Genomic DNA, 18,056 nt, shown 5'->3' on the forward strand with positions numbered 1-18,056 from the left:
TCGGTCAAACTTAGAAAGAAGTTCAACTTAGGACAAAGCTAGAACTTCAAATAATTTGGAATGGTGCACTGCAATATGACAAATGGTTCTTCATGCCTGCACCTCATGTTTTACTTGTAATGTACAATTCCATTTGTACTAGTTACAGAAAGTGCTACTGAAAGAGCTAGTACAAATCTGATGGATGGAGAATAATATTATGTGCTGCCACATTGACTTCAATGACGTTGAAAGGCGAGTCCAAGTAGATCTTCTGCCACACAGGTGTCATTTTATCGCTGCTTGCCAGTGATCACATTTCACATATCCAGTAGGAATAGTCAGATGCATTCCCTGGACATTTGCTCAAATATTGACCAAATATGGCGAGGTGTTGTTTCTTGAATCAGCCTCTATTTTGATCTTGCGTCAATTTCTCGAAAATATCCGCGCCTGTTCATTGTTAACCAGAAGATGGTTACATCAAGAAACAGATGTTCTAAAAAGAAGGGAAAACAATGATATTAAAATTAATCATCTTATGTAATAGCACTTTCTTGTGGACGTAAAAGGATTTTTTAGCAATAGTGCCTTTTTAAGTTTTAACAAACAATATTATGTGGTCAAGTGCATTAGAGGCACACATCAAGAGAAATGCATGAAAATATATTGTAATGGCAGCACATAGTGATGGAACAACAATTCTATGTACATGATGCAGTATATCACTACCCCCAATAAACTTTTAAAAAACTCTAGGAAGAATATGAGCCCATAAGCAAGCACACACAACGCAAGTCATAACCACTTGAGAAAATCAACTGGGCCGGCCTAGAAAAAAATTATTTAAAGGTAAAATGCAAAAAATGTTGAATACCAACAACGACCAAGTACACGTGGTTGTAGTAGATGCATGATAGATTACTCCATTTGTCACCATTCCTACTTATTTGAAAGGGGGGTAGTTGAAGCGCAGAATTATGAAAGTTACAGAAGGTTGAGAAATCTGGCTTTTAGCTAAACAAATTATAGCATATTGATTCATCTTTTAGAATGCAAATAATATATGGCATCTGAAGAGATGTATCATACAATTGTAACGCATCATATTCTCGGCGCAATTTCCGTGGAGTACGCAAAACCCTTCTTTGTCCTTGTTGCTGCCATCCTGACCTCTCAAGGTATTCTTCAATCAACCTGACATTGCCAATCAGACCTCCAGATTATTTATGAAAAAAGATGAAAAAATAAACTCTCTTTTTCCTTTTTATTCTAACTCGAAAAAGAAGAACAAAGAGCTCACATGCTGCATATTGACTTTTGGTAAGCCGCCAATTCACGATCTGGGAAAGAGTCATCAAATCTGTAGCTTAACCACACATACAACTCTAGGACCTGCAACGATCACAAATGCGATGCTGATTAATCTCACTTTAGAAACAGTTCCGAGACAGCGGCCTGCCAAAATGAAATCTAAATAATCACTGTAGAAACTAGGAACTCTCCGGAAGTAACGGTTGCCTGAAATGGCAACAAGTGTCTAGTCCAACATTTTTCCAAAAAAGCTCATCTTGCATGCACACAGACCCAATGCAGCCCACTGAATTATGTAATGACATGTTAGGCCCTATACAAGTATAAAATTATGGATCAATGAGAAATGAGTGCTAGCCCAGTGATTGGGGGGTGGGGAGGGGGATTTCTAGCACAGAAAACCACTTTAGTTTGCGTTTCAGTATTTGAGGTGGTAGTCTATGCTATGGTATGTTGTACCATCCTTGGAACTCCCAAGTTTGATTTTTAACTTGGAAGTTTATATAATGCAGAAAAGAAACTGCCTTCACAACAGAATAGACAATGCACATGTTTAAGAGCAAAACAATTTGTGATTAGAAGAACATTGACAAGATTTATAGTAGTGCTGATATTGACTGGCAAATTACAGGTATTATCTTCTGATATACTACCTCTGTAAAGAAATATAAGACTTTTTAGGTCACTACTTTAGTGACCTAAAAGGTCTTATATTTCTTTACAGAGGGAGTAATTTGCTAGAGAAATAAAATAGGGAATAACCTTGTGAACCGATTCAAGCTCCTGGAGTTGATTGTGTGTTGTAGGCACCCGCAGTGTTCCAGGTGTAAATATTTCTTTAAGCCGAACTGTGCCTTTCTTTGCATAATTTTCTGCAAACTGCATCTTGAAAATTTTAGTGAAACTGTTTCCTAATTCTACAAAAACATACAAATAAACAATAGAGGTAGAAATGTTTGCCTGTGTTAATCCTTGAGTAGATATATCATCCCTCACATCCACTGGACTGCAGTATGAAGTGTCAGAAAGTGATCAGGATGCCAGATAGGGGACAATAGATTAGAACAATAGAATCTAGAAAAGGCATATGTTAATACTGGGATAGATTGTAAATCACCTTTGACAAAAGACATACTTATCGTGCAACGCAAGAGGCAACTCATCAACAATAGCAGCAACTTTCTGTTAACAGTGGGAGGAAGAAATGTGACTAGATAAAATAATGAACCACAATTCAATAGCAGAAATAAATCTAGCTTACAGTTACAAAGTTCATTATTAGTCTATTGATATTAATTTAAATATAATGCAAAGTTGTTGCCTTTTTAAAGAAGGCAGTCAAACAGTTGGTGCTTTTCTACCCAGGCAATCTTATTTACATTGTTTAGATGTAGCTTGTAGAAGTTGACCAAGCAGAGAAAAATGTGTTTCTTAATGAAATAAAATACCAGCATATCTTCGCAATCGGCAATAAAATAGTCCGGAGACAGTTTAGCCTTGTCCAAGAAACGTTCCTGCAGCAGAATGAAAAAAGGGTAACACATATTTCTGAGTCCTGTCCAGAGGAAATAGCTGTAAATACACACAAAGCATTGAGATTCACTCAATGGGAGAGAAGAAGATAACACATTACAGAAAAAGAAGTACATAGAGAAAAAGTAAACTCCAATTTATAATTGTTGAGACTTGTGAACAAGCAATGTCATGCTGGGCACAAGCTGGCGCTTTGGGTCTCAGGGTAGTCCTCCCCACTAACTGGGATGTCCACTGATAGGTTGCCAATCCATGTAACCACCACCTCCTAGGAGGATTGTATCTTCTCATCTTTTCAATGAAATGAAACGCAAAGAGTCCTTTGCGTTTTCTCGAAAAAAAAAACTGAAATCCAAGCAAATATAAGATACCTCAAAATATAGCTAAATTATTGTAGTGCATAATTGATCGCACCAACCACAATAATTGTTGAGTAACTCACTGCCCCATACAAACTGGCACAACAAAATTGCTATCATCATTAACTATTTTTTACTGTAACATTTAGCTTTGGCATTGACAAGTAACATGTTATAGAAGTATGAAGCTGCTCTGTGCTTGAACCAATGCATTTCAATACGAAAAATATGGTACTTATAGCTTACCAATATAGGGTGAAGAAAGTCAGTTCCATGTAATCGTGAATACACGGACAATAAATCAAATGTGGGAAAAAGTCCAGCACGCTGCAGATAAAGCAATGCAGCATCTGTGGTTAGCTTTTACAAATACGAGTCATACAGAGCTTCTTGGAGTTTCATCATATAATAACAGTTGGATTCATTATGTTGCTCAGTAATGGGTGGGCACCTCTATAATGGGAGAAGGTGACTTCAGGGATGAGTGTAGTAATGGGAGATCTTCAGCATCTAGACAGGTCACTTCGCCAACTGGGAATTTAGACCCATATCTCCCAGCTCTGCCTACCAAAAGAATAAGACATGCAGAACAAGCTCAATTCACAGCTCAAGAGGGCTCTGTAATAAGGGAAGAGAAAACTGCCAGGGGTAAAACGACTGAAAAGCAAACATAGTACCAGCAATCTGTTTGATCTCAGGCACAGTTAGCTCCCTGGTGCAGATACCATCAAACTTCTTCAGTGTAGAGAAAATAATTCTAGAAATGTTCAGATTAAGACCCATTCCAATAGCATCGCTAGCCACTAGCACATTAAGGTCACTGGCTTCATCATTGAACATTGTCGCCTGGAAGCTTAGGAAACAGATTAACAAATTTATCCATAACAATCATGCCATCATGGAGAACAAAATTACGACAAGCAACAGACTGAATTTATTGCCTACAACTATTATTCGCAAACTTTTAATTCTGGCTAAGAGTTGTGGGCATGTTCTATTAATAAATTATATAGAAAGAAACAAGTGGTGTTCATTAAAATCCTCGCAAATAGCAGGTACAAACATTGAACAGTATGCTCACTTACAAAGCATTTAAAGCAGCATTGATAAAATGGGTTCTGTAATTGTAAAAAATGCTTTATTATTCAGATTGTTGTAATTTGTAACTCAACCATCACATACCATATTAACTTTGTTAATCAAAATTCAGCTACATGACGCTATATAATGTATATCAATGACTCAATGAGTAGGTTTAACAAATTAAATGTGCTGATATGCATGTCAACATGTTCAAATGGAAGGTGTGATATTTCACCTTACTCTAATTAGATTAGGGCCTACAGATATATGACAATGACTCAATGAGGTATATGTTCTAATACTAGTATGATGGGGCATACCCAAATACTGTATTACAAATTACCTGTTTCGTTCGAGTTTCTGGTGGTAATGAGCCATAGACTACAGAGCAAAGATGATTTCCCGCCATTTCAATTTTTTTCTGCATGAATGAAAAATTGCAATATAAAGGTAGCTGAAGCTCTGTATTTCACTTTATCTGGCAGATGTGTACTTCTAATAAAAATATAGAGCCCTCTAGTCCATAAAATAACAGAATGATGCATCAATGTCATGTATTCTTCTTCAAAAGGAAAAACATTGTCATGTATTTGTGCACACGACCACATACTATGGGTATAAACTAACAATGGTAAGTACTATGAGCACCAAATTCTCCTTTAGTTAGGCTAGGAAGCGCAGGATCACCGGACCAAATCTTTGCACTGCAGTACTGGCGGCCCTGGCTTAACTGTTTCTTCTGGAAATAGTCATGGGATTGCATTTTAATTTTCACTGCTTATATTTGTTGTGAATATTCAACCAGCATGTATCATGAAAAGGTGAAAGGAAACAGAGATGATTGGATGGTTGCTAACTACGAAAACAGGTTTCATGAAGTATCTATCATGTCACAAAACTACCATTGCCACTGCAACATGACATATCAACTATATTATTTAGTGAGTGCCAATCGTGTGACCTCCCCTCCCCCTTCCCAAATTACTTTGGTACGGATGTACTTTGGTTTCCTTCACTGAGCACAATACCAAGAACCAAGATCAGTTGTAATTAACTCCTGGTATGCAGATGTACAGTTTCCAGGCATAAAAAAGTTTGACTGCCAAGGTCAAATAATTGTCCCTTCCCTTTCTTTCTGGGTATTAAGATGTGTGGTGTTCAAAATTTAAAATTGGATAGAGAGCTAAACAGCTCTTGATTCAAGGGTTTTTGTCATACATGGGTATGGAGAGTTTTGATCATTTTTATATTTACATGTTGACATCCAATTGGGTTGATAGGGTAAATAAAGTTGAAATTCGGGTTTCTGATATTTTCCCCCCCAAAACTAGTGAGACTTTCTCAGTTTTCTTTTGTATGACCCTCTAATTTTATGACATGTTCCCAAAATAATGAACCATTGATGGAATATCACTTGAAGAACACCAACCTTAAGCTTATATATCTCACGCCGTGAGAACGTTACCATGCAATCCCCTGCCTTGATGTTTGAAAAAGACCCAAGTGTAGACTTCAAAGGAACCAAAGGAGATAGTCTCTCATAATATTGAATCTGTTCAGCAACATAGACCCAGCATGTTAGCATATTTTTTGACTATGAGCATGTTAGGATATTTGCTATGTGACATATTGTTCTCAAGATGTTTGCATCAGTACTCAGCAGAATTAGCACTAAAAATAACTACTCCCTCCCATCCATAATAATTAATATGGATCGGAGGGAGTACCACATAGCACGATGGGCAGGATAAGTAAATAAAATTCACTTGGAAACTGTCTGCAATTGTAGAACAATCCACAACTCTAACAAAAAGAAGATCCACATGACCACACACAGTTTTCATGCAGAGGTCCAAAATTAATGTTATTACTTGCTACTTACTACACTGGGTTGCAACCTAAATTTCAAGCGAAGGCTTAAAACTGGTACATGACAGAGCATTACTTGAGTAACAGGTTAGAAAGCATACCTTGGGCGAAAGCCTAATAGACTGATTTTGTTATCCCTGATTTTCATGATTCCATCATACAAAATTGTGTGTGGAAGTAAGATATGACCAGTTCAGAAAATCACTGTCTGCTTGAACTGGGAGATAATTTGGAAACATGTGACGTGATATTTACTACTGTTTCATCCTACCAATACTGAGTAGTTACATCGTCTTACTCTTACTGTACAAAGGATTAAATTTACTATCCATGTGGGAAAAAAAATCAATTTCATAACTAGTGTATTATCCTGGCAGAGGAACATAAGTGGCAAGCTTAATACAATTCAATTTGACAACTATCATATGTGTTGAAGACATTACATGCTGGATACATTAACAATCATCAGAAATTACGTGAGTTTTGGTTAAATTACCGTAACCACATCATCAGTAGCTTCAAGCAATCGCTGAATAATAGGGACAACAGCTGGGTCACCACAAACATGAAGCTCATCTGAACAAAGCCCCAGAAGTGCACGTGTAAATGAACAACCCCTTGTTCTACAGCCAACCATCTACTACGTCAAAGCAAATGAAAAAAGAATTATGAGGAACATTCCAAACAATATTTCGTTGACAGTTGAAGGTACGGTTAGTTGGATGGTTTATTGAAAAAAATAGCTTGATAGGTCTCAACTTTCTCATCTGTAAATATCAATAGACACTAGTTTAAATAATAATAATACAGTACAAATATACATTTTCCTAGCGAGTGCACAAAATGTGGATCACTACATACCTGAATTTCATCAATAACAGCGCACTGATACTCAGTCGTCACATCAGCCATCTCAACCGTCACTGAGCTATGCTTTGCACCTTCAATTTCTTCCCTTTCTTGTCCAGTAATCAAGTTACACGGGACACTAGCTTTGTTTAATCTTTCTGCTACCTCCCGTGCTAACAATCTTAGAGGTCCACAGTACACACCTACATCATTTGGTTAGAAATAAGAGCAGTCATTTAAACTGTATGCTCTTTCAGTTTGACTGGGTAGATCAAAACAGTACCTGAAGAGCTTGCTTCTAATCGTTTGAGGGCATTATGTGTTTTCCCACTGTTTGTAGGACCAACATGCAAAAATACATTGCGCTTCTTTTCTCGGGCATTCGGATACCATAAATGAGGATGCCTGTTACTCAAGATAGCACAGAACTTAATTCAAGTCTTTATGGGACAATGAGGAAAACAGTGTTTACACCATATCTTGGCATGTAATTAATCTCGAAAAGTTAAATTGCACTTTGGTGTGATGATTGCTTAGGCTAATTAAACGAACTAAAATAGCATGTGCACTTGTGCAGCACTGTTGTGTCACATATTTGAAACAAGAATAATATTGCCTCCTTTTGTTTTCACTTAATTAGATGAACCATACTGTATACCAGCATCCCACACTAGACAATTGTTTTAAGCAGACAAGAAATGGATTCCCTTGAAGATATAGTACATTGGTACATAATGCACACATTATACACTGGCAAGAATATGTAGAGGAAACTTGGATATTAGGTAGTGAAAGGGGAACGAAATGTATTCTTACGTCATATCAGTGAAATCGAACTTCCCAGAGTTGTGGTTGCCCCTCCAAAAATTTAAATTGGCAGAATTGACCAAGGGATGTAGATCAGAATCGGAGAGAAGGCAACGGATATAAACATCTGTAGACAAAAGGTGTTACAAAAAAAAATCTTAGCACAATGGACCAACCTACCAAAGTTTTGGCACCATAAAGCATATTGCAGAGACTAACAGTCCACATTGGTAATAACAATGCAAGTGACTAACACACTGTGGCGAGCGCCACTCCTGACTCTGCTTTTTCTACGTAGCATGGTAAGGAGAAGCTGCACGTGCGACTGATAGCTCTCGGGGTCCAATGTGCTTACAGAAGTGAATAATATTGTTCAAATCACAACAGACTAGGTTTCCATAGATGACATATTCACCCCAAAAAGAACTGCTTCCATTGGGTTAAGCAATAATATCATAACCCCATAAAGGTTATAGCCCCTACATTCAAGACGAAAGTTTCCAAGATGAACTCTGTCCATTATTTTCAATATGAATATGTTGGCAAGATAAATTAAGATAACCAAAGTGTAAAGTATCGAGTTAGCTTGGCCCGGCTCTTTAACATAACGAGTTGAGACATGAACTCAGGTCTGCTCGCTTAACTCACGAGCTAACTCTGTACTTGTTAAGCTCATTACACAGGTTAACAGCAGAATATGCATACATTAAATCTGACCATCTCAGTACAAAAAGCACATATCTATACACAACATGCATGGATGCTTATGTATGCCACTGTAAACATGAAGTACAAGAAAACAATTTTCCCCAATGTAACAAACAGAAAAATCTGAGGGAAAAAAACGAGTTCAAACTAATGGTAAAATTAAAAGAAGTTCAATGCAACGCTTTCTCGGACGTCTATTTTGCAACCGAGAAGTACTCTACATAAAGATAAATCTGTAGCTATACTCTATCCATCAGAACAATACCCAGCCACAATCCCCCTTCCAAAAGTGAAAACAAATTTTTACTAGGTATATTCCCCTCGCGTAGGTTCAGTCCATCATCAGATAGAGCGATTCAGAAAGAAACGTCGGCTCGTCCATGGAGTTCGTCCGCCTCCACCGCCAGTGCTGGGCGTCGGCCGTCGGTGGCCTGATAGCTTATCCTAAGTTCTGAACTACAGACCTTCTCCCCCGAGACCTCGATCCCCTTCTGACCTCCATCTCCGCTCTCGGCTGGTGGTTGGAGTGGATGCATGCGGCATGCCCATGGCTCACCGACCAAATCTGCCCACACCGGCAAGCCACGCGCCGGCGTCCGCGGCTTCTCCGCGTTTGAAGCCACACCGCCAGCACAAGGCACGCCCATGCCGGCAGTGCACGCCGAATCCGAGGTCATAGCCCACTCGCCCTGGACCCTGGTGTTGGTTAAGCATGTTCAGTACACCCAAGTTGATTGACTGAAATTTTGATGTCCACTCCCAGTAGTGTTCACCCCATCTATTACGGCTGTGGTGTGTGCTTGAAACAGCAGAGGATGCAGTCATTTTTTAAAAGAAAAGGGGATGAGGAAATTGTTGAATCTCCATCAGCTCCAGATGTTCTAGCATTGCTTGTCATTGGGGGTGGTCTTTTCTGTTGGAGCACCAAAATTAACTTACCACAGTTGCCCAGGTTTGTGTGAACTTGTCATATCTGATTTATTCGTGCCATCGTGTGAACAATGATATATATCCCTTATATTGTGTGTATGACATGGTCAATTGGTCATGTCTAATTATCCCATTCTATTCTATGATTTAGTGCCTTTTCTTCCATTTCCCCAGACAATTGACACATTGGCTGACCCGATCGGCGACACTATAACGCCGCATATCGCCCGCCCAGCCTCTGGCATTCCGCCGAACACACACCGTGCACGTGCGCCGGCGGACATTGACAGCAGCTCACGAAACATCATGGACGGACCACGCGCAGGAGTACAGACAGGACGCCCAGGAACCCAACAAGCCGTTCAAGAAAGCGGGCACTGACCATGGCGGCACGACGACGAGAGCGCCCCCCGGCGCAGGAGCGCGGCAACCGCCATTTCGCCGTACGCTCCCCTCGATGGCACAATTCAGATGGCGGGGCACCAGAACCAGCTCCGCGACGAGGGGGGGTGAGGGGAATGCGCACTTACGTGCGGAGCACGGCACGTGGGGTTGGGTGGGGTGGAAGACGGAGGCGGCCGTGGCTTTCGCCGGGAAGCGAGGCGGCGTGGGAGGCGGAGATGCCGCTCGCGGTCGCTGGTCAAGACGGTTCGTCGCGTGGTCGCCAAGGCCGGAATATTCCGCCCCATCCGCATCTCGCTCGGCCCATTTTGCTTCCGAGGTGGGTTTCAGGCCCAACTCCTCCTCCAGCCCGTATCCGAGTCGAGCCCACCTTACGAGCGTCCCAGTCCATATCGAACCGGGCGGGCTCCCTTCGCGGCCCGGACACGCAACCCCATCGGCTTCGTTCCTCTTTCGCTTTCGTCTTCCTCTCCACCCAAGTCAGTCGCCCTCGCCGCGGCGCCCCGCACCGCCGGGCACGCCACCTCCGCCGCCGACGCCGCCGACGGGATCGACGCGAGCATGTGAGCTTTCCTCGAACTAAGCAGCAAATCTCGTGATTCCTCCGTCGTTTGCTTAAGGGTTGGCGGTGCAGGACGCAGGCGGAGGCAGATGCCGGCAAGGCGGCCATCCAGCGCGCGCTGCGGGCGCTGCGGCAGCGGCATCTCGTCGAGGAGGGGGCCCACCGCCCCGCCATCGAGGCGCTCAACCGGCCCTTCGCCGCCCACGTAAGTACCAATCTCTATCCCCTTCTTACTGATCTTGCGAGCTTGGATCGAATCGGGCCAATTTGACTTCACCAGTGAACACGCATTCGAGCCACATAAAGTCTCAAAAAGAATGTGCTGATGGGATCGGCTGTGTGAAGTTGATTGTTCCTCTCTCGCGGTGAAACAGTGACTGCTGCTCAAGTAGGAGTGGCACAATCACAATGTCGAATAGTTTCACTGAGTAATCCACGAAAATAAGTATTAATCCTTGCGTTTGGAGCTTCTTTGGTGCCTTCTGCGTGTAGTGACTGGTTTGCTGACCCTCTTTGTAGGCTTTGGAGTGGAAAGAGAAGGCCGAGAAGAACGAGTTGGAGCTGCAGCAGTGCTACAAGGCTCAATCCCGGTTGTCTGAGCAGCTCGTTTCCGAGATAAACGAGGCGAAAACGTCCAAAGCGCTGCTCAAAGAGAAGGAGGCACTGATTACGGCTTTGCAGAGTGAACTTCAGCAGACTAGGTATTGAATGTGATGGATAGTTTTGCTGCTGTGTTTAATTGAGTATGAACATTGCCGTTGATGTCCGGATGAAACTTTTGCAGCGAAGAGAACGTACAGCTAAAACAGTCACTTGAAGAGAAGACAAACGCTTTAGATCTTCTCGTTCAGGAGCACCAGGCGGCTAAAGCCGAACTTGAACGGGTGCTAACAAAACTTAAAGCTGTGGAGCATGAGAACACACAGCTGGTTGAGCGATTGATGCAAGCGAAGATGGTGGAGGCAGAGAAGCTTAATGAGGTACCCTGTTGTCTCCTTTTACTATTGCTAAGACTTCACCATTCCTGTACAAACTATCGCAAATTGAAGATTGTAAGAAACTGTTAGGCCCACTAATATGATACAGAAAAATAATAATCTTCTCACCTGTTAGCAATGCATCAATCGCCCGACCAGTGGATCTACGATGAGATACCTTAAGTGCCAGCATGCTTAATTGCGTATCATGACATAACACAAGGGACTTGCTGTACTATATTTGGTGATCGTTTGCTTCAGTCTCAGTTTTTATTGTTAAAATACTTCAGCTCTTTAAGTTTACAAGATAACAGTAGTGATCCTTTCATCCGTAAAACTTTGACTCTTTTTGGAATTGTATGTAATGTTGAAACACTTTTCGCTTCTTGACAAGAGTGGGAATAGAAGAGCTAAATGCTTACTGATTTATGGTTGTGTTAGCTGTCAGGGATGCTTTATTTATCAGTATGTTTTACATAGATAACTGTGCCCATAATATTTGTATGTACTAAAAAAGTGCTGCTTTAACTGGTGTGGAAAAAATTGTTCAGGCCAATGCGATGTATGAGGAGATGGTCCTAAAGCTAAAGGCAGCTGGGCTTGGCGCTGGCGGAATACAACACCATGCACAACAAGAAGCTGATGGCGTCATTCGGCGATCCGAAGCTGGGTATGTTGACATCATGGAAACACCAATCCCATCTACATGCAGGATCACCATCCGTGCTCATGATGGTGGGTGTGGATCTATAATATTCCAGAATAACACAGATAAGCTAATCAGTGGTGGCCAGGATCAAACTGTCAAGATATGGTCTGCGCATACTGGTGCTTTAACCTCCACTCTGCAGGGTTGCTTGGGGACTGTCAACGATCTTGCTGTGACCAACGATAACAAGTTTGTAATTGCCGCCTGTAGCTCTAACAAGTTGTTTGTATGGGAAGTTAATGGGGGGCGTCCTCGTCACACTCTGACTGGCCACACAAAAAATGTCTGTTCTGTAGACGCAAGCTGGGTGAAAAGTTTGGTCATTGCTAGTTCATCCAATGACCGCACTATCAAGATCTGGGATCTCCAGACTGGCTTCTGTAAAAGCACCATAATGTCAGCAAGCAATCCCAATACACTAGCTTTCATCCATGGCGATGCCATTTGCTCAGGTCATAGGGATGGAAGCCTAAAGTTCCATGATATCCGCAGTGGAAAATGTTTTGCCACGGTAGCAGCTCATATTGATGTCAGCTCGATCTGTGTAACCCGGAGCAAAAACCATGTTCTTTCAAGTGGGAGAGAGGGCGTGCACAAGCTTTTTGATGTTAGAATGCCGACGGAGGTAGTGGAGATTTGTGGAACATTCAGGGCCCCGAGTAACAGATTGGTTGGCAGCTGGGGCAGAGCTTGTATAAGCCCGGATGAGAACTGCATAGCGTCTGGCTCCTCTGATGGGTCTGTTTGCATATGGTCGAGATCGAAGAACGAGGGGCCGACCATCCTAGAGGGCCACTCATTGCCGGTTGTTACAAGTGCATGGTCTGAGTTTGGACCTCTTGCCACCGCCGACAAGAATCATATTCATATATGGGCTTGAGACCCGTGTTTCCTTCGGTCATTCAAACCAGGATGTGGAGGGTTTCGCTTCAATATGGTATTGTTCCATTCTTGAGGACACTCGTTTGCATGTAAATGACTTAGTTAGTGTCTAATTCAATTGTAATTATGAAAACTGACAGCACGGTACGGTCATCTGCTTTCCTCTCTGTATGTTTTTAGGGGATTTCTGTCATCTGTTGCTGGTAAAATGATGGGTTTGCGAGTTCTTCGACACAATTCAAGTTTCTGTAGGGTTTAACATGTGCATTTGCTGACACCTGTGGGTTCTTATCTCTTATGGCAAATTAGTGGGTGTAACCCTTTCGGGGCAGCAAAGCTTGGCCACATCGAGGAAGATGGCATTGGCTTTTTTTCTGGTTACATGCTCCCTCCAAACCGAGTGAGTAGATTGCATATGAATACACTATTTTTAACTCAGTTGTTGTCTTTGTATGGGGGCTTCATTCAGTCTTGCCAGGTTGAGCTTGATTGAGATTTGGCAGACTAAGATGGGATGGTCTTAGGTACAATGTTTCATTTTGTCAGATGCATGATGATGAACCAGAGCAAGCTTTGAATACTGAACAGTTCTGTTTTTGTTTTTGTGAGCAGTGCTAGGTCAGGCGTCGGTTGGGCTCAAGATCTGGTTCTGTTCATTCCTCTAAAATCAGAGTATAATATCTATCAGAGGGTTGCGTTGTGGATGGTGCAGGAGGCCGTATGTCTGTCAAACAACTGCAACTTGAGTTCTGCTACATATGACTTCCAAATTTCACAGCAAGTAAAAAATATTTCCCATGAACAAATCACCATCCAATCAGCAAATACGCCGCTCCGTCCCAAAATAAGTGAGGAAGTACTACTACTTAACCATCCTAGAATAATTTTACAGCACAAACCGAAGCTAAAATCCTCTAAACTCCCTGTCCACTTGCCCTAACTCTCGCTGTCATCGATCATCACATACTGTATAAATTTGTTCTTCACAACCCACTTGATCTATCTATCTACCCTGCGAGAAAGTGGGCTAAGAAGAACTCATTAGATGCCCACCACGGTCCCCATCAGCCGATTCATAGCAAGAGTGCATTCATCAGCAGAAAGAAACCAAGAAAGAAAAAAGATGTGATGGGGAGGCGGAGTGGGCATCAATTCCATCGGCGTCACGAAAAAGAAACTGAAACACAAGTCCAGAGGAGAGGGGGAGGCGATCGGATCGGATCAGATGAGACGAGAGGAGGCGGGGCCCACCGCCGCAGTGGTTCGCTGCAACCGTATGCCAAATCCGGGCCCCTGACTAGGACAAGGCACCACCGTGCTCTCAAGCCTCTCGAGTGGCCATGCCAGGGCCCGGCGCAGGGGACATCAATCATTGCCATGGCCCATGGCCCTGGCCCTACTTATTTTCTGCTACTGCTGCTCAAGAAACCACCAATTATTGGAGATGCAGCAAGGCTAGGTGAGGTAGAGTAGAGTAGAGGAGTGGCCTGGCTCTGGCTTGATTGATCGCAACTAGTAGGAGTAGCTTCATGGGAAATGGTTCCAAGATTCTCATCGCAGACTCTGGCCAGGGCTCGAGAAATTCAGTGCATTTTTAACGTTCATGTCATTCAGAAGCTACTATACTATCCTCCTGATCACAAGCGCTGGCAAGTGGCAACCAAGAAATTCAGTGCGTTTTCAACGATCAATTCATTCATAAGCTACTGATTTTACATGTTCGGATGTGATCTTGCTCTGGTACAAACATGTTGCAGCAGCAAAGAGATAGAATTCCTATATTACAGTACAGACAAAACCCAATCCGTTTGATCATCTGATCGAGGAGGCATCTGCCTGATCATCTCATCGAGATCGATCGATCCAAGAACAAAATACTGACAGCATCAACAAGACTTGCTACTTTACCGGAGCACGCACGCACGCATCATGGACGGAGGTAGTACTACTATCGGTGGCGGGCATGGCATGTCATGGCGTCACAGGCTGAGGAAGCCTCTGCCCTGGCGCGCCGGCGCCGGCGGCGGGCTCTCTGCCACGCGGGCGCCCTCCACGACGCGGTCGCCGAAGATGTGCACGGTCCTCGGGTTGGGCCCGCGGGAGATGACGCAGGTGTAGTCCTCGGACGACGGCCCGTCCTCCTCGGCCTCAGCCGCCCCCGCGCGGGCGGAGCGCAGCGGCAGCCACGAGCTCTTGTTCTTGACGCCGAACTCCACGCGCCGGTCCAGGGAGGACGACCGCACCAGGGCCGGCGCCTGCGCCCTCACGGCGCCCCGGAGAACGTTCTTCCTCCGCTGCGCCTCGTGGGCGCAGTCCAGCACGTCGGCGAGCCCGTGCGGCCCCGCGCACCCGTCGCACCACGGCCGGCGCTTGCTCCCCCCGGCGTCCACCGCCGGGCCGGGCGAACCGAAGGTCACCGACGCGTCAAGCACGGAGGTCGGGCTCATGGCGTAGGCGGACATCGTCTCCGGATCCCGCGCGGGGCTCCCGATGACGACCGCGGCGCGGCCGCCGGCCGGGAGCGACGACGAGTGCAGCAGCCTCGGCGCCGCGAACGACGGCGCACGAACAGCAGCACCCTTGCCGCCTCCACCGTCGCAGGGGGCCGTGGACAGGTTGCCTCCGGCGTGCTGCCCGCAGCCGGCGCCGTTCATGGACCTGGACCTCCTCCTAAGGATCATCTCCTGGACCTTCGATCTGAACATTTCAAGAGCCAGCCTGACAGAACAGCCAAATCCCGACGCTTCCCTCCCGGAGAGAACCGATCAGCGGCTTGCAGCAGAGAAGAGCAAGCAAGCTCAAGCTAGCTGGTGAATGAGAGGGAGCGGGTGTCACCGGGCGAGAAGAAGACGAGGATGACGAGAGGAGTGAGAGAGAGGGGGGTGTGGGAGAGGGCAATGGGGGCGGGTGGTGATCTTAAAGAAGGGCCGGGCAGGGCTGGGCTCCCCCTCTCGCACTCCACTGATGTCATCGTTGGTTTGGTTTGGTTTGTGTGTGCTCTGCTTGCTTCCAAAACTGCAGGTCCTTATCTTCAGTTTTACTACTGCCAATAATATTTTATTTTCTTTTATTTTCCTGATTGAAGAGAGCTTGCGATCGTTTTCAGTTTTCACTGGCATGTTTGTGTCTTGTTGTGTGAGTTTGTGTCATTGTGTGTGGCGACGAACCGTACCCAATTAGCGCTATGCACACAAGGGCGGATTCCATGGGTGTCACTGATGAATGGCAGGTGGATTTGCTGTCGACCAACGGGAGGTGCACCAGAATCCGCCAATTCGCGGTGCTGGGTCACACAAGATTCAATCATTGTTCCCGTTCCAATGGAAAGATTCAGCGTCCCAAGATTAGAAAAAAAAACACGGTTCTGTCTCACCACCAAACGACCCGTTACCCCTCCCCTCCCGACACATGCGTCCCTCCTCGTCGAGGGTCACTGTCGGGCGAAGCCTGGCCAGTGCCGGTAGCGCCAGGGCCTCTCCTCGGTGCCACTTTCTTCTCCCTAACAACGGAGTTGTTCTTCCGAAGAAGCTGTTGGCGGTGAGGTGCGGCGAAGTTATGGCGACTGCTCTGCTCGTTGGCGGTGGGGGTGGTGTGGGCACCATCCGGTGCTGCTGCATTGGCGGCAACGATGGCATGGGGTCTCGGGTCTATCCGCTCTTGAACTTGATCTGCCCGACATGGCTTGGTCTGTGGCTGCTGGCAGGCGTGGAGATATCGGGCCTCCGCAGTTGCTGGGTGACGACCCACAAGTATAGGGGATCAATTGTAGCTCTTTTCGATAAGTAAGAGTGTCGAACCCAACGAGGAGCAGAAGGAAATGACAAGTAGTTTTCAGTAAGGTAATATCTGCAAGTGCTGAAATTGTAAGTAGCGGAGTAGTTTGGTAGCAAGATAATTTGTAACGAGCAAGTAACGATAGTAGTAACAAAAGTGCAGCAAGGTAGCCCAATCCTTTTGAGGCAAAGGACATGCCAAAACGGTCTCTTATGATAAGCAAAGCGTTCTTGAGGGTACACGGGAATTTCATCTAGTCACTTTCATCATGTTGGTTCGATTTGTGTTCGCTACTTTGATAATTTGATATGTGGGTGGTACTTAGGTGTTGTTCTTACCTGAACAAACCTCCTACTTATGATTAACCCTCCCGCAAGCATCCGCAACTACGAGAAAAGTATTAAGAATAAATTCTAACCATAGCATTAAACTTTTGGATCCAATCGGTCCCTTACGGAATAGCGCATAAACTGAGGTTTAAGCTTCTGTCACTCTCGCAACCCATCATCTAATTGCTACTCCACAATGCATTCCCTTAGGCCCAAATATGGTGAAGAGTCATGTAGTCGACGTTCACATGACACCACTAAGGGAATCACAACATACATACTATCAAAATATCGAACACGTATCAAGTTCACATGATTACTTGCAACACGATTTCTCCCGTGACCTCAAGAACAAAAGTAACTACTCACAAATGATAATCATGCTCAAGATCAGAGGGGTATTAAATAGCATATTGGATCTGAACATATAATCTTCCACCAAATAAACCATATAGTAATCAACTACAAGATGTAATCAACACTACTAGTCACCCACAAGCACCAATCTATAGTTCCGGTAACAAGATTGAACACAAGAGATGAACTAGGGTTTGAGATGAGATGGTGCTGTTGAAGATGTTGATGAAGATTGCCCTTCCCAAGATGAGAGAGTTGTTGGTGATGATGATGACGATGATTTCCCCCTCCGGGAGGGAACTTCCCCCGCCGGAGTCGCTCCGCCGGAGGGCAAAAGTGCTCCTGCCCAAGTTCCGCCTCGAGACGGCGGCGCTCCGTCCCGAAAGTCTTCTCCTTATTTTTTCTAGGTCAAAATGACTTATATACCAGAAGATAGGCACCGGAGGTGGGCCTGGGTGAGCACAACCCACCAGAGCACGCCTGGGCTCCCTGGCGCGCCCAGGTGGGTTGTGCCCACCTGGTGGGCCCCCTGTGGTAGTTATTTGCTCCAATATTCTTCAAATATTCCATAAAAATTCTCCGTGAAGTTTCAGCTTGTTTGGAGTTGTGCAGAATAGGTAGCTTGACGTAGCT

General features: G+C 44.5%; 2 protein-coding genes and 1 pseudogene across 3 annotated transcripts; 1 reads left to right on the plus strand and 2 right to left on the minus strand.

The window, feature by feature from the left end:
* Positions 1-45: 45 nt before the first annotated feature.
* On the minus strand, positions 46-10,097 carry LOC123122802 (ATP-dependent RNA helicase SUV3, mitochondrial). The gene is made up of 17 exons (XM_044543144.1): positions 9,814-10,097; positions 7,803-7,920; positions 7,270-7,391; positions 6,999-7,189; positions 6,634-6,774; positions 5,698-5,820; positions 4,612-4,689; positions 3,863-4,031; positions 3,637-3,749; positions 3,432-3,512; positions 2,742-2,807; positions 2,411-2,475; positions 2,254-2,299; positions 2,056-2,172; positions 1,283-1,374; positions 1,072-1,176; positions 46-432 (listed from the first exon to the last, which is right to left on the minus strand). Exons 1-17 carry the CDS (start codon positions 9,866-9,868, stop codon positions 393-395), a joined length of 1,722 nt encoding a protein of 573 aa, XP_044399079.1. The 5' UTR covers positions 9,869-10,097; the 3' UTR covers positions 46-392.
* On the plus strand, positions 9,903-13,238 carry LOC123122801 (autophagy-related protein 16-like; annotated as a pseudogene). The gene is made up of 5 exons (XR_006460369.1): positions 9,903-10,396; positions 10,468-10,600; positions 10,915-11,096; positions 11,180-11,375; positions 11,924-13,238. The product of XR_006460369.1 is annotated as an autophagy-related protein 16-like (transcript).
* Positions 13,239-14,631: 1,393 nt separating this feature from the next.
* Positions 14,632-15,875, minus strand: LOC123122804 (FCS-Like Zinc finger 8). The gene has a single exon (XM_044543147.1). It carries the CDS (start codon positions 15,666-15,668, stop codon positions 14,943-14,945), a length of 726 nt encoding a protein of 241 aa, XP_044399082.1. The 5' UTR covers positions 15,669-15,875; the 3' UTR covers positions 14,632-14,942.
* Between the last annotated feature and the right edge of the window lie 2,181 nt (positions 15,876-18,056).

Source organism: Triticum aestivum, chromosome 5D (assembly GCF_018294505.1).
Source record: "Triticum aestivum cultivar Chinese Spring chromosome 5D, IWGSC CS RefSeq v2.1, whole genome shotgun sequence".
NCBI classification, from domain to species: domain Eukaryota; kingdom Viridiplantae; phylum Streptophyta; class Magnoliopsida; order Poales; family Poaceae; genus Triticum; species Triticum aestivum.

Bases quoted from the DNA above. Each gene is read 5' to 3' on its own strand.
- LOC123122804 (XM_044543147.1), bottom strand. From the start codon at position 15,668: ATGTTCAGATCGAAGGTCCAGGAGATGATCCTTAGGAGGAGGTCCAGG.
- LOC123122802 (XM_044543144.1), bottom strand. From the start codon at position 9,868: ATGGCGGTTGCCGCGCTCCTGCGCCGGGGGGCGCTCTCGTCGTCGTGC. The intron at 2,300-2,410 runs GTGATTTACAAT...TTCATACTGCAG, and splicing joins AAGTATGTCTTTTGTCAAAG to TCCAGTGGATGTGAGGGATG. The intron at 433-1,071 runs GTATGATACATC...AACAATGAACAG, and splicing joins GAATATGATGCGTTACAATT to GCGCGGATATTTTCGAGAAA.